The 22,512-nt window shown below is 38.0% G+C and overlaps 1 protein-coding gene across 8 annotated transcripts in view; it reads left to right on the plus strand.

The window, feature by feature from the left end:
* The window catches only part of LOC123650043 (cytochrome P450 2C18-like), a 32,159-nt gene extending 10,906 nt beyond the window's left edge, over positions 1-21,253 (plus strand). For 7 of the 8 annotated variants that reach the window (XM_045568434.1, XM_045568432.1, XM_045568437.1 and 4 more), the window contains 8 exons: positions 4,538-4,700; positions 4,862-5,011; positions 7,305-7,465; positions 8,638-8,814; positions 13,905-14,046; positions 15,936-16,123; positions 18,269-18,410; positions 20,726-21,253. In XM_045568434.1, the coding sequence (XP_045424390.1) occupies positions 4,580-4,700; positions 4,862-5,011; positions 7,305-7,465; positions 8,638-8,814; positions 13,905-14,046; positions 15,936-16,123; positions 18,269-18,410; positions 20,726-20,907 (1,263 nt within the window). In that variant the 5' untranslated portion in view covers positions 4,538-4,579 and the 3' untranslated portion in view covers positions 20,908-21,253. Of the gene's footprint in view, positions 1-849; positions 1,055-4,537; positions 4,701-4,861; positions 5,012-7,304; positions 7,466-8,637; positions 8,815-13,904; positions 14,047-15,935; positions 16,124-18,268; positions 18,411-20,725 lie in introns of those variants that run through there. The other variant, XM_045568431.1, reaches the window with a different exon arrangement.
* Positions 21,254-22,512: the final 1,259 nt, after the last annotated feature.

A 22,512-nucleotide genomic window follows, 5' to 3' on the forward strand; every position in this document is an offset into this window, starting at 1 on the left:
CTAAGGCCCAGCGTTCTCTTCCCCAAGAAGAGAATAATTTTACTTCAGGAAAAGGTAATTGAGAGAATCAAAAGGTATATGGTGTGTGTGAAATTTCTTTGTAAATTGTCAGAATCCCTGTAAACATGACTGATAAAACATTGTGTAACTGGGTCTTGACATAACTTAATTTTTCTTAATAAAACAGGTGGAAATAACTGCACTAGTTAATTTAGAAAGAATATGATGATATCTTTACAGAACATGCCTTTGCACAAGCACTATCATTAGTGATCTATAATATTCATTATTCTGATTATATTGAGATCCTCATGGCCACTAAAAGTCAGTCAGCTTCCATTCAGGTCTGCACATCGTGGTGCTTCTGTGCTGTGAGTCTGTTTAGTGATTTCCCTACCTCCCATACTCTATTGCATCTACAACTGTTATTGGTGTACATTGTTACATTCTATTATTTCTGATAGTGACAGACCAAAAACATCAGAAGCAGCTGTGTCTGAAGGAGACTGCAAGGTGGAGAAAGCCATAGTTTCTCAAACCCTCCCCACTAAATCTCTGAGTTTGGCTCCTCCACCAGTTTTCTGAGCAACGTTCACCTCTGCAGTGATGGAAAGGTGGGAGCCTTGTTTTTTATTTTATATACTTGGGCTGCAATCCAGTACAATTAAACCAGAATGTCCAGGGTGGGCCAAGGAAAGAAGGAGGCAAGAGAACATTTTATTTTTATCTCTTTCCATGGGCCAAAGTCCACTCGGAAGACAACATCAGCAGATCTAGGTGATTCACCACTTTGTATGTCAAAGAACACACACTGAATTACCAGGGAGCATTATAAAAGCCTTGGGGTACAAGCTCATAGTTGTCTTGGTTAGAAGAGAGAGCTGCAATGGACCCAGCTGTGGTTCTGGTGCTCTGTCTCTCCAGTTTGCTTCTGCTCTTCCTCTGGAGACAGAGCTCTGGGAGAGGGAATCTCCCTCCTGGCCCCACTCCTCTCCCAATTATTGGAAATATTCTACAGCTTGATATTAAGAACAGGAAGAAAACTTTCAGCAATGTAAGTATGCTTTATGTTCCTTCAGTGGCCTGCAAAATTGTAAGTTATTGGACTTCCATTTTTAAATAAATATATTCTGCCTATGTAGGTCTCTCACTTCCTTAGTTAAATGTATTCCTCAATATTTAATTTTCTCTGATGCCATTGTGAAATGTATTGCATCTTTGATTTAATTCTTGGCTTGACTATTAGTGGCATACAAAAGCTTCTGATTGTTGTGTATTGATTTTGCATTCTGAGACTTTGTTGAATTCATTTATCAATTCCAGGAGACTCTTGGTTGAATCATTGGGATTTTCTGTGTATAATATCATCTTGTCAGCAAAGAGCGATACTTTGAACTATTCTGCCCCCATTTGGATGCCCTTGATTTCTTTCTTCTGTCTGATTGTTCTGACTAGGACTTCCAGCAATATGTTGGACAGAGGTGGTAATAGAGGGCAAACTTGTTTTGTCCCAGTTCTAAGGGGGAATGCTTTCAATTTTTCCCTGTTCAATATGACATTGGCTGTGAGTTTCTTGTACATGGTTTTTCAAATTTGAGGAATGTCTCATCTATGCCTATTTTCTTAAGAGAATCTTATAAAAGGGTGATGAATTTTGTCAAATACTTTTTCTGTGTGCATTGAGAGGATCATATGGTCTTTGTTTTTGCTTTTATTTATATGGTGAATTATATTTATAGATTTGCATATGTTGACCCATCCCTGCATCTCTGGGATGAGGCCCATCTGGTTATCATGAATTATTTTCTTGATGTGCAGTTGACTTCATTGTGCTAAGGTTTTATTGAGAGTTTTTGCATCTATATTCATAAGAGATAGTGGTCTGTAGTTTTCTTTTTTTGTTGTGTCCTTTCCTGTATTTGGTATCAAAGTGATATTGGCTTCATAGAATGAGTTGTGGAGGATTCCATCCTTTTTAATGTTGTATATTAATTTCTGCATTATAGGTACCGGTTCTTCTTTGTAGTTTTGGAACCAAAGAGTTTGTACCCCCATACTATTTTGAAATAAAAAAAATCACTGGTATAGAAAATGTCTCAAGTCCTTTCAAAGAACAAAATTGTTCATGAAACTAGTTCTAGAAAATATTCAAAATACTTCTGGTGAGAGAAAAAAATGGCAGATTAGTGGTCACCTCTTGGCTTTCTGTTCCCAGAGAAGTAGGTAAATAATTCGGATGGCTACACATGAGTGGATCACTCCTCCCCAAGAACAGCATTGTGAAACTGCAGAGAAACATCATGGGACACACAATGGACATGGGGAAAAAGGTGAATAGGAGATATGGTGGCAAAGACTGGAGAGTGTCAGATACACAATAGGGAATAGAGTGTGGGACGGCCATACCCGCCTGGCCAGCCAGAGCGGTGTGATCTGACCCACAGGAGGATGCCCAGCTTCTCCATTGACCTACACACCCAGTCAGACAGGGACATGCCTGAAGTCAGTGCAAAGTCCTGGCATGGGAGGACAGGCTCTGTGGAGAGGGGACAATAGTGAGAAACATTTTGAACTCCCTGGTTCTCTGTCCTGGGACCACACTGGGCAGGGGAGGGACCGGTCTGAGTGGTTACTTGCCACTACTGGGTAAGGGAGTTTGGAGACAGGCACCTCACCCTGGTGGTCAGCAGGAGCAGAACAAAGGAGATGAATGCTGAAAAGGGGGTTCTATCCCTGAAAGCCACTGATGATTATTATGTTGGCTCAGGGTGGGAAAGAAAGAGCAGGACCCTCTGCTAGGCAGATGTGAGACTGTGGGACTGTGATGTAGATGAGACAGCTGGCAGCCTGTTGATTCAGCCCAGTGGACCGGTATCGGCCAACTCCTGAGTGGTCACACCCAGCACTTGCTGTCCAAGGGTGGGCATCTGCTATTTTTTTGGTGCACAACTCGGAGATGCTGTGGCATGCTGCAGTTTCAGGCAGCACCCCTCCCCCTTCCTGGGGACTTTGGTGCCAGTGCGGCGGGCACTTGGAGGTGGGGAGAAGTGAGAAAAGCTGCTTTCTCTGTATAGCTGGCATGAATACCCAGGACTTTGGTGCTAAAAAATCGTGTACAACCTGTTGATTTGGATAGCCGGGCTGGTGTCAGCAGGTGAATCTTGAGTGCTTCTCTTCAGTGCTAGTTCTCCAGGGGTGGGGGACCACCCTCTGTGGGATCCCCAGCCCGCAGACACTGGGGATGATGGTGGTGTCAGGCAACGCTCCTCCAGCAGCCCGGTGACTTTCCTCTGGAGATGGGGAAAAGTGAGAAAAGCTGTTTTCTCTGTGGGAGTAGTGTGAATCTGTGGTGCTTTGGTGCTGAACAATAGTTTTTGGCCTGTTAATTTGGCCCGCTGGACTGGCTTCAGTCATGTAATAAGATCATAACTCCAGGGCTTGCTCTCTGCATCCAGGCTCCTGCTAGGATTGGGATTTGTGGACAGGGAAGGAAAAACCTGGCCAGAGACCTCAGCAATTGCACCAATTGACCCCTCCCATCAGGAGCAGCCTTCCAAGTGTGGTGAAAGAGCCCTGAATAACACATTAGTGGCTCCCCCTACTGGCAGATAAAGCAACCATAGAAATACACACACCAAATCTTGCAGGCACTAGCTGTGAGCTATCCTTTTTTTTTTTTTATTTATTTCAGGATATTATAGGGGTACAATCATTTTGGTTAATTTAATTGCCTCATTTATTAATTTGTTATTATTGCTGTGTTGTCTATCAGGGTCTTACTCATAAATTCTTTGCCTAAGCCAATGTCTAGAAGAGTTTTTCCTAATTTTCCTTCTAGAAATGTTATGGTTTTAGTCTTACATTTGTCTTTAATCCATGTTGTATTAAGTTTTTTATGTAATAATAGAGGGAGGGATCCTGCTCAATTCTTCTGCATATGGCTATCTAATTTTCCCAGCACTGTTTATTGAATAGGACATCCTTTTTCCAGCGTATGTTTTAGATTGCTTTGTGACAATTCAGTTGGTCATAGCTATATGGTTTTATATCTGAGGTCATGACTGTGTTCCATTGGATTATGTCTCTCCATTTACACCAGTGCCATGATGTTCAGGTTATTACAGCCTTGTAATATAATTCGAAGTCAGGTAAGGTGATATCTTCAGACTTGTTCTTTTTGCATAAGTTTGCTTTGGCTATTTGCACTCTTTTTTAGTTTCACATGAAGATTAGGATTAATTTATCTAGATCTGTGAAAAGTGACATTGGTATTTTGATGGGATTGGCAATGTGAGAATCAATTGTAATCTGTGTACCGATTGCCTGGGCCATTGCAGGACACACTGGAGTTCATTGATAAGTGGCCACTATGACTATCACCATCACATTTATGCATAAAATTCAGATGTATTTGAATCTGTGGGGCAGAATAAAAACATTAATAATACAGTGATAATATCAGTCTGAATAATACACAAAATATGGACCAAATACTGACTTCTTTTGCTGTTATTTGCATCTTGCTTCCATTTCCCAGTACTCAAAAGTCTATGGCCCTGTGTTCACTGTGTACTTTGGCATGAAGCCCGTTGTGGTGTTATATGGATATGAAGCAGTGAAGGAAGCCCTGATTGATCATGGAGAGGAGTTTTCTGGAAGAGGCATTTTCCCAGTTAATGCAAGAAATAATAAAGGACTTGGTAAGTGTACATGTGCCTGAGTCAGCAGTGGTAAAGGGGTAGGGAAGATGGAAACATAGCTTGGTTGGGCAGTGCTTGGCCCACTCACATGACTGTGGAGTGTCAGCTCCCTCCTCCTTGCCTGGAATTTCCCTCCTACTTTCTGTTTCCAATTCTGGTAGGAATCATTTCCAGCAATGGAAATAGATGGAAGGAGACCCGGCGCTTCGCCCTCATGACCCTGCGGAATTTTGGGATGGGGAAGAGGAGCATTGAGGAACGTGTCCAAGAGGAGGCCCGCTGCCTTGTGGAGGAGTTGAGGAAAACCAAGGGTGGGTGACTCTCTGCTCTGTATCACTGACCTCTACAGACTACTATCTTCTCTAATGACATCCCTGGATGCATTCAGGGGTGGCCAGATCTTTCATTATGAGTCTTGGTTGTCAGCCCTATAGTGGAGGAGGGAGGTTTGAAGCGAAGAGCCCTGGGAGCTTGAGTGCATCTGGGCTGCATGTACAGGCATGATTGTGTATACAGTGTGGACATAAAAGGTCATTTTATCTGATTTTTCTCCTTAACTTGTGTCTTTGTTTTCAAATCAGAAATCATGAATATAGGTTTTGAGTTCATTTTCAGAAAGTGCTAAAGAGCAATGCTTTTTCCAAAGCATAAATGTAAGTTACCTATTTCAGAACATTTCACCAGAGAATACATGGCAAATGGTCATGGTGGGAGTGACCCCATCATGCACTTATAGAGCACCTACCACGTGACCTGTGCTTTCATTCAATTGGACTATGTTTGCATGGTCAGCCTCACTGACATATCTGGGTGTTTCTGCCAGGCCTTGCTACAGTTCTGGCCAGTGAGGATTCTATGTATGGTCTTACTTGCTTAGGTATATCTCAGTGCAATTCTTATTAGTTATTATTTCTGTAGAGATTCAGCACTATTCAAAAAATACCAGCATTACTTATTTCTTGTTTACCATTACTTACTGTATGGATTTCTCTTTTTTGAGCAAATATATTTTGTAGTCTAATTCTGAAAAACACACAAATAACAATTTATAAATTATTTGTTTAACTAGATTTTAACTATTATCAATAACTCTTTACCTTCTCTTTCCTAAGAGTACTTTGGCTCTGTTTTCAGTTTTTCTTATCTCTGTTCCCTCTGTTTATTGGATTTAGTTTAGATTTTTATGGTAATTATTTTCCTCCCATTTCCAATTCTACTAACCTATCAAGGGCAGGTTACAATGAATCTGATTTTCAGTTTGGATTATAAATTACCTTTTTAAGAATTCTGTCTTTTAAATGAAGTGAAAGGAAAGATTGAAAATCAGATTTTATCTGTGCCAGTGCACACACATACAGACAAAGGCACACACAGACACAATCCCAAGGCTTCGCAAATTACCTTCCTCCTCTTTGGCTGAAATACAACTTTTTCTGAAAGCTTAGAGACCTGTAATGTTGAAAGGAGCCTGGCACAGAAGCAGCTAACTCAACAGGTTTCCTGTTGTTCAATGCCCTACCATTTATTTGGAACACTTTTGATTGAGGTCATTCTTATTTAGGGTCTTCAGATGTGTGTTTGGGAGATTTTACATATAACATTTACTGATCACTTTATTACAACATTTTCATGTTAAAGACACCCTACCAAAGGAAAAGGACAGCCTTTCTTATACATAATTTATATAATTATATATAATATAATTTCATTACCTGTAATATGACAGATTTGGCCTAAGTTATGGTTAAATTTTAAAATTTATTAAAACATACTTCTTTTGATGGTTATAGAGAGCATTATCCCAGAATCCACAAAGAGTGGCTTTGCTCTAATGAATTAAATTTGGAGGATGATTGGAAATTATGGAGGCCTACTTACTAGGGAAGGAAGTTTTTAAAAAATCATTGAAATGAGAAATGAAAAGACTTCATTTATCAATGCTTTGTTGGCTTGCCTAACTTGCATTTATATTTGAAATAAAAATTACTCATTTTATTTTATTAGATAAACAAATCCATCTTACATTTAGTGTTTGTTTGTATTAGTTTTTCATCTCCTGTAACATGGCTATACTGTACGTTTCACATTTGCTCTTTACAGTACAGGAATTCCCCCCCAGTCTCTCTCTCTCTCTAGTTCCTTTCTACTGTTTCAACACAGGATTCTTTCAGCTATTCGTTATGTATAAATACTTTGCACGTCCAAATTATTCACTCCTTTTCTATCTCTGTGCTTTAGTGTACATAGGCTTTGAAGACAGATGTGATTCTGCGCTACAATCTTGGATCATTTGCTTTTAAAAATCTTTTCTCTTTCCTTTCAAAATGATATACACTTTGGTTTAAAAGGGTATAAGTAAAGGCAATGGATGTGTATTGCCACATGTGAAATTCCATTAATTAACCAGTGAGGTTGTAATGTTCAAATCAGATTTAAGGTAAAAGTGAAGTGTTTTGATTTCACATGTGCTGAATTTAATTTTTGATGTCAGGGGAATTTGTTGGTCAGATATTGCTTAAAATGTCAAAATTACCTTTACCTGTTTACAAAGGCAAATTATTTTATATTTTAATGGTATTTAAAAATTGTTCTGAATTTATTTAGCCTCATCCTGTGATCCCACATTTATCCTGGGTTGTGCTCCCTGCAATGTGATCTGCTCCATCATTTTCCAGAATCGTTTTGATTACAAAGATGAGATTTTTCTTGCCTTGATGGAGAGGTTCAATAAAAACTTCCAAATACAAAGCTCCCCCTGGATCCAGGTGAGTCTGGGATTTCTTTTTCCTGAGAAACCACTTATGCTCTTTTCTCTGACAAATCCAAAATTCTACATGGACCAAGCTGTCAGGTGCATAATTGAATACTGCTGTCCTTCCCAGAGATTTATGAAGTGACCATCTGGGATAGAGGGCTGAGCCCTTTATTTTACACCCAGAAAGTGAATGCCCAAATGTAGGGCTGGATTTCGAGCCCATTAGCTCCCTGACCAGTGGCTTTTCCACTCACCCCCAAAGCCCTACTTCTATAAGGTACTTGAGTGACAGACCAAATACGCCTGTGTTATTCGATGCACATCCAGGCCCTTTTTGAAGACTTCCATTACCCACATGTCTTGTCCTCAACAATTAGAGAACTCTTCATCCTATTACTTGGCAAAGGTATCCTAATTTAGGAAGAGAATATCTCCTTCAAGGACTGCAACTATTTGGGACCATAGGAACTGTCAGGAAACACTGCCTAATGCAGGGGTGTTTGATGCCTCAGATGGGAGCCTAGCTGACAAGGTAACTGTGTTAAGAATGACAAAATGAATGTTTTTATGGTGCATGAACCAGAAACAAGCATCACAATGTTACCCTGTGCTGAATTGGCATGATGTACACTCTGCCTAAAGAATAATTGTTTGGTCTTAGAGAAGTTATTGAACTAGTCTGATGTACTGTTGGCTTTCACGATACTTTTGAGAACCACCCCCCTTCTAAAATACTGATTCCATTTCTGAGGCTGCTTTAAAGAAAGAAAAACAGCAAGGACCGGTTTTCTGGTCTCAATCAGGTTGCCCAACTCCCTTAACCTCTGCTGTCATCTACAAAATGCGAATGCTAATAATCCATGCCGTGTTTACTCACAAGGTTGTAGGGAAGAATTGGTGTGAAAATTAAGAGAACTGCTGGGAAAGTGTTTTATGCAATAAAAATGATGTATGAGTCTAGGAAATGGTTAACATTTTTGATTCTCAGGTCAGATTTTTTCCTTCAAATCTTTTTGTAAGCATAGAGGATTACTTTATATGCACAATGAAAATATCTTTGTCAATATGGACACCATGTTTTACACATAGTTATACCTATAAATTCTTAGCATGGCTTGGTATATGGTATATATGTTTTTGTTACATGTTTTTTATTAAACAAATTGTTGTTCTCTATTTTAGCTCTGTAATCATTTTCCTGTTCTCATTGATTATTTCCCTGGAATTCATAACAAAATATATGAAAACAGTGCTCATATAAAAAGTTATATTTTGGAGAAAATAAAAGAACATCAAGAATCACTGGATGTTAATAATCCTCGGGACTTTATTGATTGTTTCCTGATCAAAATGGAGCAGGTAAAATGTTAGCAACAGTTCAGTTATTTGATTGTTTGTCCATTGTGTGGTTCATTGAGTAGTTCTTTAATGTAGATGGGTTTAAATGGTCAGGCCTCAGTTCTTGGCAAGCATATAAAATAAATATTGTATTTATGAATCTACACTAACCATCATAGAAAACGTACAATTAAATTATCTGGTAGGTAGAATGCATTGACTTCTTTAAATAAAAATAATCTACCTGAAGAGAATAGAATGTATTTCTCATATGAAATGGAAATAATTGCAAAGTAGTTAGAAAATATAACATATGATGCCATTAGATGAAGATGGGCAGCATCACTGCATACAGTGTATGGAAGAATGGAAAAGAATGGCTCAACCTAGGTGGGCTTCCTCCATGTCCTGCAGATTGAAATAGACCTGAAAATATTTGCAGTGAGTTATAGGAGCTGGGGTTTTAGATGGGTTGAATGCTTTATGTAAAGGTATAGAAGTGTGTGGTGGGAAAAGTAGGTAGATGGAAGAGGGAAGGTTTAATTGAGTGTAACCTAAAATGAATTTGCACAGATAAGGACTTTGAGGCTGCTGTCTATCAGGTAACCTTGTAACATGAATCCTGTCATCATTGCATTATTTATTGAGAGGCTATTTTTTTCTCTATTGAATTGTCTTGGCATCCTTGTCAAAAACCAACAGACTATAAATGTGAGGGTTTATTGGTGGGCTCTCAATTCTACTCCATTGAGATATATATTATCTATATCTATATATATATAAAATATATATGTGTCTATCATATTCCTATATATGTCTGTGATATATATAATATATATATATGTCTGTCCTTATGCCAGTTGCGCAGTATCTTGAAATCTTAATTGCTGTAGCTTTTCATTAAGTTTTCATATTACAAAGTATGAGTTCTCCAAGTTTGTTGTTCTTTTTCCAGACTATTTTGGCTATTCTGAATCCTTTGCATCTCTGTATGAGTTTTAGCATAAGCTGGTCAATCTTCAAAGAAGACAGTGTGTGTTTTGACAGGGGTCATATTAAATCTGTAGAGTAATTCAGGAAGTGCTGACATTTTAAAATTGAAGCAAAATTCATGTAACATGCAATTAGTCTATATAAAGTGTATACTTTAGTGGCATTTATTGTATTCACAATGTTGTGCAACCACGAGCTGTCTCTAGTTTCAAAACCTTTTCCTCATCCCAGAAAGCATACCAAATGCGTTCATGATTACTCCCCATTCCCCACCCCTTAATGTAGTAACCTTTAATCTGCTTTCTGCCTCTATGGATTTGCCTATCATGGACATAGCACACAAAAAGGACTCAGAGTGTGTGTGACCATTTGTTTATGGCTTATTTAGCCTAACACAGTGATTTGGAGGCTGACCTACATTGTAGAATGTATCATTATGTTTTTCTTTTTTGTGGCTGAATAATTTTCCATTTTCCATGTACTCATACAACAATTTAAGCTTCATCAGTTTATGGGCATTTGTGTTATTTATATTATAAATAATGCTGCTATGAACATTTGAGTACATGTTTCTTCATGGATATTTTTCATTTTTCTTAAGTATAGTCCTAGGATTGGAATTTCTGAGTCACATGGCAATTTAGGGGTTATCTTTTTAAAAAACAATTAAACCTTTCTGCAATGCAACATTTTACATTCTTACCAGTGATTGACAAGTGTTTCTATCTGTACATAATTGTTACTACTTGTAATTCTGTAATTTTTGTGTCACTTAAAGTGATTTTGACTTGCTTGTCCTTCGTGACCAAAGATATCGAGCATCTTTTCACATGCTGTTTCTCATTTGCATATCTTCTTTGCACAAATGTTATTCAAGTCCTTTCCTCGTTTTTAAAATTCAGTTTCTGGCCGGGCGCGGTGGCTCACGCCTGTAATCCTAGCTCTGGGAGGCCGAGGCGGGTGGATCGCTCGAGGTCAGGAGTTCGAGACCAGCCTGAGCAAGAGTGAGACCCCGTCTCTACTAAAAATAGAAAGAAATTATCTGGCCAACTAAAAATATATATACAAAAAAATTAGCCGGGCATGGTGGCTCATGCCTGTAGTCCCAGCTACTCGGGAGGCTGAGGCAGTAGGATCGCTTAAGCCCAGGAGTCTGAGGTTGCTGTGAGCTAGTCTGATGCCACGGCACTCACTCTAGCCCGGGCAACAAAAGTGAGACTCTGTCTCAAAAAAAAAAAAAAATAAATAAATAAATAAAATTCAGTTTCATGTCTTCTTGTTGTTGAGCTGTAAGAATTGTTTATATAATCTTGACATTAAACCCATTAAAGTGTTTAACTAACCCATATCAAATAGATGATATGACAATAGTTCCTCCAATTCGGTAGGCTGTTAGTTTACATTTTGATTATGTCCCTTGATGTGCAGATATTTTAATTTTGATGAAGTCCAGTGTATCTATTTTTTCTTTTGGTCATTCAGTATCAAATCATGAATACATTGACAAAACTGAAGGCATTAAGATTTACCCTGATATTTTATTCTAGGACTTTCACAGTTTTAGTTCCTATCCTTGAATTTTCATCTACTTTCAGAATTATTGTGAGTATGGCGTGAAGGATGGGGCCAACCTCTTTCCTTTGCCTGTGCATATGCAGATGTCCTGACACTGTTTGTTGAAGAAACTCTTTCTTTTGGCCAGGCGAGGTGGCTCACGCCTGTAATCCTAGCACCCTGGGAGGCGGAGGTGGGTGGATAGCTCGAGGTCAGGAGTTTGAGATCAGCCTGAGCAAGAGCAAGATCCTGTCTCTACTAAAAATAGAAAGAAATTATCTGGCCAGCTGAAAAATACATGTATAGAAAAAATTAGCTGGGCATGGTGGCGCATGCCTGTAGTCCCAGCTACTCAGGAGGCTGAGGCAGTAGGATTGCTTAACTGCAGGAGTTTGAGGTTGCTGTGAGCTAGGCTGACACCATGGCACTCACTCTAGCCCAGGCAACCGAGTGAAACTCTGTCTCAAAAAAAAAAAAAAAAGAAAGAAAGAAACTCTTTCTTTACATTGAATGGTCTTGCCATACTTGGTAGAAATGAATTGGTGATACATATTAACGTTTATATCTAGATGTTAATTCAACTTGTATGATTGCTCTTGATGTCTCTCCTCATGCCAGTATCATAGTATTTTGATTATTATGGCTTTGATTTGAAGTTTTGAAGTTGGGAAATCGAGTCCTCCCACTGTGGTTACATATGAATTGGGGATTGGCTATGCCATTTTTGCCAAAAAGGCCATTGTGATTTTGATAGGGAGTATATTGAATATTCACATCATTTTGGAAAGCAGTTGCCATCTTAATAATATGATGTCTTCCAATTCTTGAAGGTGGGGTGGTTTTCCATTTATTTAGGTATTCTCTATTATTGTTATTATTGTGAGCAACAGTTGTCAGTTTTCATCGTCTGAGTCTTTCCTAAGGTTCCGCTAAGGTTCTTAGGCCTTTTCTCCTTTTGGATGCTATTGTAAATTTAACTGTTTCCTTGATTTAATTTCAGATTGTTCATCATTGGCATATAGAGACACATCTGGTTTTACATTGATCTTGTACCCTGAAATATTGCTGAAATCATTTATTGGCTCTAGTTATTTTCTTTGTGGATTTTATGGACTTTTCTTCACATAGTATCATGTGATCTTCAAATAGAATTAGTTTTACTTCCTCCTTTTCTATGTAAACAACTTTTCTGTTTCTTGACTAATTGCTCTGTCTAGGATCTTAGTATTATATTGAATAGAACCCCAAGTATGGCAACTTGGGGTTATTTTTTCTGGGTAATGAGTAGAGGCTCAAAAAATTTGAGGGAGAAGCCTAGAAGCCTAGATTGCCATGCCTGGAGTGTTAAAGGCAATTCTAGTGTAGGCTCAGTAGTAGACAAGAGTTTGTACAGAAAGCCTAAATCGTCTTAGAGATTATTTCAGTGGTATTGTTCAGAATATTGATAGAAAAAGGAATATTGAAGGCCATTCTGATGAGGTGACAGATGGAAATGAGAAACAAGTTATGGAAAACTGGAATAAATGTTTTCCATGTTACAAAGTTGCAAAGAAGTTTGCAGAATTGTGTTCATGTCCTAGGGCTTTATTCAATGTGGATTTTTTGAGCAATTAGGTAGGATATCTCGTAGAAGGGATAACTAAGCAACAAGCATTCAGGGTGCTGCCTGGCTTCTTTTGTCCACTTACAGTAGAATGAGAGAAGAGAGATTTTTGCAAGCTGGAATTTATTGATAAGAAGGGAAACAGTGGTAAAATTTGGGAAATTTCCAGCCTGGCCAAGTAAAGAATAAAAAGGCATCTTTAGGTGAGGAAACGAAGGGAGTGGCCAAGCAATAATTTGCTTAAAAAGATTAGTGTGTATAGAAAGGGGGCAGGTGCTATTCATCAAGACACTAAGAGGATGACCCCAAAGGCATTTCAGAAATCTTCAAGCCACACTGGAACCTGTAGGACAACATTTCCAGAGAAGTGCCAGAGGGACCTCAGCAGTTTTTGCTCTTCACAATGTGAGGGCTCTGCTCCCTGCATATAGAAATAGCGTTCAAGTCAGTTCTCAAGAGTAGATTTGTTAGAAAAGCAAATTTGGCCCCCTCTTCCTCACTTGCTCTAGCCCTCTCTTGCCCTTCTGCCTTGTGCCGTGGGATGACACAGCATGAAGATTCTTGGACTTTCCAGCCTCTGGAACCATGAGAAATAAACAACTGTTTTAAATAAAGCACTCAGTCTGTTGTATTCTTGTATACAACACAAAATGGATGAAGAATGGACACCAATACACTTTTGATTATAATTTTTGGAGAAAGAAATGTGCTGCATGGCTCACCTAGAGGCAAATACTCTCCATAACGAAATTTCTAGGCATGCCAGGGACAGGGAGTAGGAAATGAAATTTCAGTCAACTCATCTACAGTTTCTACCCTGCCATATAGTAGTGTTGTCTAGTAATAAATGCTTCAGGTTATGTGTTGTATAACCCTATAACAATGTAAGGTATTTTAAATTCACTATAGTTAAATATTCTGGTAAATAATTGATCAGATAATTTTATCAAATGTTTCCTAGGAAAAGCACAACTCACAGTCTGAGTTCACTTTGGAAAACTTGATGAGCACAGTAACTGATTTATTTGTTGCTGGGACAGAGACAACAAGCACCACTCTGAGATATGGACTTCTGCTCCTGCTGAAGCACCCAGAGGTCACAGGTATGAGCACAGATGATGGGCATAGTGAATTGCGGAAAAGATGTTGGGTAGATGTTGCTAGGGTCATCCATCTTTTGTATACTCCAGAAGGAGGAAAACTCTAGAAAAAGCTATTTATATTTGCCATCTTTGTAGACTATTCTCTCCAAGTGTTCAGTAGAGTTAATGAAATAAAAACTTGTACCCCAAGTCATGGAATTTTTGGAACAGCAGGATAAAAGAGAAAAGCATAAAATCTTTCAGAGAATTCTATTAGGTCATGTATAAAGGAATAGGTTCAGAAATTGTCAGAATTCTCAATATTATTTTGTGTATTAAAAGAAAAGGGTATGTTCAAACATGTGTGGATTGCCACAGACTTCATACTTTATTTTCTCTTTCTCCAATACTGGAGGCTGAGCTCCATCTAAATATTAATATTTGAAACTAAGTCAGAGGACGTCATGAGCTCCAGCTGTCAGGGCACCTCCTGTAGGAGAAGGAGCGTGTCAGGGAGGCTGCTGTGCACCAGCACTTCAGAAGGTGCTTGGTGGATAAGGCGTGTTGAGCGGAGACCCCAAGAACAAGGGAGAAGTGATCAATAGTCTGTGGTTTCCCAATAATTATTAGTTGGAGTTTGAAACATCCACCTGAGCATTTGAAAGGAATTCTAACTTGAGCTATAGAAATTATGAATTCAAGTAAAAGACATTTTTATGCCCAAGAAAGTACTAAAACTATAATGTAATCATAGTTGTCTCAGCAGGGAAGAATATTTATATAGTCAGAATGATGTAAACAATGAATAGTGATATAAGCAGAAATTGTGGTCTAAATATATTCTGTTAAATAGAGTGAGAGGAATTGTGTGTGTGTATCTGTATGTGTGTGTGTGTGTATGTCTATATATGGTGGGACATGGAGATTAAAATTCTCATCTCCTATACCAGGAAATCTTTAAATATTACTTAAGAATAGTTATGGAAGAAATAGAAACATTATTTAGAAATATTAACATCAATTTAGAAGAAGCTGCTAGAATGCTCAAAGTGGCCACATTTGAGAATGGGATGATAAATAGAGTACTATTCTAAATTCCATACGCACACGCTCACACAGACACACAGAAAAAACACATATACATAAAAGTGTCATAGTGAGTGGAAAAAGTCAGACCCCCAAAGACTATATTCTCTATGGTCCCATTTTGTGACATGCTAGGGAAACCATACTGTAGTGACCGAATGCACATCAGTGGTTGCCTGAATCCAGGAAGTTGAGAGGGGCCAAAGGAAATTTTTTGGGGTGATGAAAATATTCCATATCTTGACTATGGTAGTAGTTACAAGACTGTCTTCAGTTTGTTAAAACTCATCAAACTATACACTTAAAATGGGCAACTTTTTGTATGTAAGTTAGAATTCAATAAATCTCATTTTAAAACTCAAAGAAAAGAAAAACAAACCACATGCACATATATAGATGCGTTCCAATGTATTTTAAAACCCCATACATTATTTTGTCATTAATGTAATATTTGTTGTTTTTCATTTTGCAAGGATTGCAATTTCTTGACTTAATTATGTTGCGTTTCTTTTTTGAAATATTTTATGTTTATTATACATAAAATAAATGTGGGGCAACATAGTTCTATGTTTATTATTTGTTAAAGTTGTCCTGGATGCTAATGTATAGGTATGTACTAATGCATTGTGATACCTAGTTTGCAGGAGAGTGGTATGTATATATATATTATGGCAAATCTCAGTATAAGTCTAGATGTACATATGGGCATATAACTCATGTATATAATGCTGTTGAGACACCTTCCTCATGTTCATGTAATCTTAAATTGCTATAACATATGTGCCATTTTTCTCTTTTTCCATCACTTATTTGTGTCTTATCAGCTAAAGTCCAGGAAGAGATTGACCGTGTGATTGGCAGACATCGGAGCCCCTGCATGCAAGACAGGAGCCACATGCCCTACATGGACGCTGTGGTGCATGAGATCCAGAGATACATTGACCTGGTCCCCAATAGTCTGCCCCATACAGTGACCCATGACATTAAATTCCGAAACTACCTGATCCCCAAGGTAAACTGTTTGTCCTACACTATACCTCAGTACTCTTGAAATCCCCAAATTCACAGTCTGGTTCCAATCCTCTACCAACACAAGATGAGAAAGTGCAAAATTCATACATGTGACAGCTTGATGGATTTAGTGCTCTTTTGTTTGCAGTTATAAAGCTTTATAAAAAGTCTTTGTTCCTGGCAGTGTGTGTCTTCCAAGCTAGTTCTGTCTCTTTAATATTGTTTTGGCTACTCTTAAGTGTTCACACTCTCAAATAGATGTTAAAAGTATCACTTTGTCATTTTCCCAAAACATTCTTTGGGAGTTTTAACAGAGTCATATTAAATCTATAGTTCAATTTGGAAAGAATTAACATCTTGATTCCTTACATCTTTCAATTTATGCATATGGTTATGCTTCCAATCTATTTGGGCTTTCTTCTGTTTTTCTCACTAATATGTTTTCAGTGCTGTGGTTTGCAAATCTTTGGCCAGATTTTTCCTAAAGAATTAGTACTTAGTTGCTGCTATAAACTTTGAAAATGCTCTCTTCATTTCTTTATACCTGCTATCTGGAAATACCATTGGTTTTATCATTCTGATACCCTCATATGTAGTAACCTTGCTAAGTTGATTAATAATATGTTGGTAAGCATATCTGCTTTTATATCTTTAAGAAACATTTTCATATATTACTTATTTCAACAGAGAAATAATTTAAAAAATTAAATTATAGGCATTTAATATTATAAATTTAGGGATGGATTTTCCCCATATTTGTACTTAAAAAATTAATCTAAATAAAATTAAAACACATATGGACATATATGTGTGCATATATATATGTGTGTGTATATATCTACTTTTATATCTTTCTATCCATTTCTGTATATATCAGCACTTTCCCATGTAGGCCCCAAGAGTAAAGATTTTCTCCTAGGTTAATAAAAATAGCATTCACATTCAGGAGTTACTGTTACAATAACATGATCTAATATACAGCCTATATGTAAATTTTTCTAATTTCACTGGAATTATTTTAGCTTTTATTCTCTTACTATTTACCAACCAGTCAAGGAACGAGCATATAATTTGCTTATCATGCTCTTTAGTCTCCTGTGAGCAAGGACAGGGTTCCTTTCCTTCGTTTGTTTCCTTCAGTATGTTGACCTTTTTCTGGAGTCCAAGCTAGTAGCCATTTAAAATGTTCCTTAGATTGTTTTTGTGTGATTGTTTTCTAAAGATTAGATTCCAATTACGATTTTGTCAAGAATAAGGCATAGGTGCTTTGAGTATCCCACAGAATCTCACTGGTGAGGTGGGGCACATATGTCACTTGTGCCATTATTGGTTATGCTCATTTCCTCAGTAACAAGGTGGTATCTGCCAGATCTCTGCATTGCAGAGGTTTTGCTCTTTATGTATAATTAATAAATATCCATGGCAGTGTACTTTAAGACTTTATGTAAATCCTGCTTCCCAAATGACACACCCAACAATTTCAGCTTTAACTGATGATCCTGACCTGAATAGTCACAAACTGAGCATTTTTCTAATTTCATCTTCCTTTCTGTGGTTGTAAGTTAGGATCAATCTCTAATGAATATCTCCCCCATGATGTTATATCAAGACAAAAACTTGCTTGGGAAAGATAAAGACTCAATCATTTTATTCTTGTTACTGTACTTCTTGTTTTCAAGTTAGATGATGTCCTTTTGAACTTTATTAGATCATATGATCTAGTTTAAAAGAGTCCTATGAACAGGTACTCTGGATATTTTAAGTGCCAACAGAGATTTCAATTTTACACCATGGCCTATACATAGGATGTGTGAAAACTGAAGTGATGAAATAGTGCAGCCTGTGGGGATAGACCCTAGCTTCCAACCTTGATGATAAGGAGAACAGAGTCAGAAGGTTTATCACCCCAGTGACCAAGCGCTCAGGATTTCAACTGTGATTGGAGAGCCCTTCAGCAAGATCATCAGCACTGGTCTTAAACTCATCCTTGTTGATTCCTAGGTCTGTGTGTCTGGAACTGTTCCTGCTCTTCTTTGGACCTGTGTTTCTTCATGTATAGATTAAAAGATTTATCTAGGTAATTACTATTGTTTTTATATCTTTGTGACTCCTTCATAACTTGGTTACCAATGTCTATTGCATCCAGGGCACAGCCATATTACCATCCCTGACATCTGTGCTGCACGATGGCAAAGAATTCCCCAACCCAGAGAAGTTCGACCCTGGTCATTTTCTGGATGAAAGTGGCAACTTTAAAAAAAGCAACTTCTTCATGCCTTTCTCAACAGGTAATAGAAATTTATTTCCTTTGTTATTTTAGAGGACAAGAAAACTTTTTGGGATTAGTTGGAACTTACATGGTTTCTCCTCTGGGGCTGGTGGAAATCCTCCTTGTGCATGATCAGGAGCACCACTGCCAACACCTATGCACTTCCGTCATCATTAGACATTCTCATCATTGGGCCAGAGTCATCATGGTGCTCTGGGGAGTTGAACCAGTTCTTCATAATCAGGAAGGCTGAAGTATAGATAAATTGAGTTCTGCCTTGGATACATCACTGAGGTACTCAAGAACTCCTCCTAGAATGCAAAACATATTCAGACTTTCCTCATGTACCACTGCAAAGGTTCTCACTCTGCAGTTTCACTGAATGTCTTCTACTTGGTGTCTTCATCACCCATCGGAGCTTTGGGGATTCACATGTCAACAAGCACAGAATGGGGGCTAGGATGTAGAGAGATAGGAACACTCTTACACTGCTGGTGGGACAGCAAATTAGTATAACCTCTGTGGAAAATAATTTGGAGATACCTCAAAGAGCTAAAAATAGAAATACCATTTGATCCAGCAATAGCGCTACTAGGCATCTGCCCAAAGGAACAAAAGACATACTATAATAAAGACATCTGCATTCAAATGTTTATGGTGGCACAATCCACTATTGCAAGGATGTGGAAACAACCTAAGTGCCCTTCAATCCGTGAGTGGATTAATAAAATATGGTATATGTACACTGTGGAATAGTACTCAATTACAAAAAACAATGGTAATTTAGCACCTCTTATGCTGGATAGAGCTTGATCCCATCCTCTGAAGTCAGATATCACAAGAATGGAAGAATAAGCACCACATGCACTTGCCATCAAATTGGCACTAACTGATCAACACTAAGGTCCTCACATGATATTAATATTCACTGGGGTTTGGGGTTGGGGTGGGTAAACTGACAACTAATGGATGCAGTGAGCATTCTGTGGGGGAATGGCATGCCTCTAATCCTGGCTTGGGTGAGGCAAAGTCATAACATGTAACCAAAATGTTTGTACCCCTATAATATCCTGAAATAAAGAAAAAAACTCAAAAAGAAAAAAAAAGAAGTACAGAAAGGGCACTAAAAGGCCTCACCCCCACTTAGGAAAGCAGATGAATAAACATCCCATCGTAATTCAGTAGGACTGGGCTGTGAGAGAGGAAAGCAAAGCACAGGCTGCTGGGTGTAGGTGACAGAGGGAGAAGCTGCCTGCTTCTTGCTCTCTCATACCCTACACTGAGGCATAATAAGCTGGAGTAAGCAACATTTTAACAGCAGCTACCTCAAAGGAGGCAGAGAAAATGAAAAAGAGAGAAGACAGGGCATTTGCTCTAAATTAAGGATGTTAGAACCTTTGCAAACTAACCATGGGGCCAGGGAAACATTGTGAATGAGGCTGGATCCTCTGCAATGATTTCACAGCACCCTGCTGTTCTTCCAATCATGACCATACATCTTGGGTATTGGATCTCCACTCTTTCCATGTGTGCCCTGAGTTTCTGGCCATGGAAACTCCTCTATTCTGTGACCTTTTATGCCTGCTTTATATCTGGCAGTGTAGATACCAAGATAATGAAGATGGAAACCTCCCTTCAGGAGTTCACATTTTAGCACAATAGAAAAATCAATAAATGAAATAAATGAATAAGCAATTATGATTCCAGATGAACTTCATTGCTTCATTGAAAGCAATAATACTATGCTGTGGAAACCCAGAGAGAGCAAGGGTTTATTACTTGAGAACATGGCAAAGAGTACAAAGAAGAAATGGAATTTGACCTGTGACCTGAATTTAGTCTCTGAAAAGTACACCTTGGCTAAAAGGAACAGCATAGTATACAACTTGAATCTTCTTGTTTGGAGGCTGATGAAGAGCGTGTATGGCTTGAGCTGAGCATAGAGGATATGAAGAGTGGACAGAAAGATCATGGAATTCCATACTGGGAACAGAAAACATGAGAATATGGATGTGGTTTTGTAGATATATAGATTTAAACTCAAAATATCAAGGGAGCTGTTATAATGTGAGCATACTTAATTAATTGCTTGGTATAGAGCTGTTATTCAGTGACCATTTGTTGAATGAGGGGTCTTTGTTAAGATCAGATGTCAGGTGGATGGCAAGTGTGCCTATTCTTTGTTCAGTTGTCTATCCAGTTAGCTTTCCACCCATCCATCAATTCATTCTTCCATCCAAACATTCATCAAAGAGTGACAGTCACAAACACAGTACCTGTTACAGTCACAGTTGCACATCAGTAGTAACTTCCCCTGGTGTTTATTACTTTCAGGAAAACGGATTTGTGTGGGAGAGGGACTGGCCCGCATGGAGCTGTTTTTATTCCTGACCAGCATTTTACAGAACTTTAACCTGAAATCTTTGATTGATCCAAAGAAGCTCAATGCCACTTCAGTTTCTGGTGTGTTTATTTCTTTGCCACCCTTGTACAAGATCAGCTTCATTCCTGTGTGACAAAGTTCAGATCATCTGCCTGCTGTGGCTGTCTTCTGCCTCTCTCTCATCAATGGTGTCCTCCACCTCCTTGCTATTATTAGGGATGTCTTCTCTGACCTGTTGTCTCACTTTGCCCCATTCCTTTAAGATGCAGTGAACATCCAATGTCCATTAATGTGAGTTTCTGGAATTTTACACACAATTGTATCTATATCTGCTCTTCCTCATACTCTGTAACACAGCATTTACTGCCACATATGACAATACTTACCTAGTGTTGTTGTTAATATGTTATCACTAGAAAACACAGTAAAATGATTAATGTATGATAATTCAGAACCATTTCTCCTGTGCGTGTTTTAAATAAAAAGTATTATTAATTGCTGAATCAGATTGCAGACGTTCCTTCTTTTGTGCATAATGCAAGTAGGAAATTAAAGAAAACAGAATTCCCGGAAGTCATGCTGGTCCTCATAATGATAAGCACTGACAGGGACAAAGGGGAAGAGGGCAGGGAAGCTCTCTTGGAGGAGTTTTTCCAAGAGTTACTGGAGGTTTGCATTTGAAAGAGAGAACCTGTGTCCAGGGGCAGCTCTAACCTTTATATTGACAGGATCAGTGACAGTTAGGAATGGACATTAAGTGTTGGAATTCCTGTTCTGCTTGAGTGTTACTTTAAATGCCAAGTAAAGATATAGAATGCTCTTTTCACCCTCTATCAAATTTAGAATTGACTATGAATATATGGTTTCATATTGCTACTCACGTGTTCTGAGTGTAATGATTCTCTCCTCAGACAAGAACAACATCTCTGGGAAGCCTCACCAGATTCTATTATTCTTCTAGTTTCTATCTCTATGTTTTACACATAATATATATGTGATAGTAATTTGATGTTTTGGGGCTAAAATGATAAGTCTCATAGCGTCTGTACAGCATCAGTAGGTGAAAATGTATCCGTGACAAATTCTAGTCTTCTTTTTCCCTTCTTTCTGTTTTGAAATAAGATGAGAAATGACATAACCCAAGAAACTTTTCCAGGCTCATCTAGAGAAAGCCATTTATCCTTGGCATGCATTTGTAATTTAACACACGCATATAGTTGTGTGTATATCTCTATGCATGTATGTGTGCGTAGGAGTAAATTAAAATATAGCATAAAATTATATGCAAACATATACACATAGATTCAAAAGTCATTCTTTAAAATATTGGATTCATATTACACATACAGTTAAAGAACTTGCTGGTGTTTACAAACAATATGCCAGGTTGCCAGGTAAACTTCTAAGGTACTAGAAACGTGTAAATAATTTGATAGGACTTGTTACATATTAGTAAATGAAAATAGCTATTAAACTTCAAAAATAGCTAAAAAATAAAAAGTACAAATTTAACCTACATTATCCTCCATTAACCTTGGTTGGCAAATGAAAAAATTTTGATTTGTTAGCAAGGGTGTGAGAAACAGGAGGTCTTTTTATTTTTTAATGTCTGATTTCCAATTCCATTGATTTCTGTTCTAATTTTTATGATTTCTTTTCTTCTGCTTACTCGGGAATGAATTAACTCTTCATTTTCTAGTTTCCTAATGTAGATGCTTAGATTACTGATTTTACATCA

This window comes from Lemur catta, chromosome 14, assembly GCF_020740605.2.
Source record: "Lemur catta isolate mLemCat1 chromosome 14, mLemCat1.pri, whole genome shotgun sequence".
Classification (NCBI taxonomy): Eukaryota; Metazoa; Chordata; class Mammalia; order Primates; family Lemuridae; genus Lemur; species Lemur catta.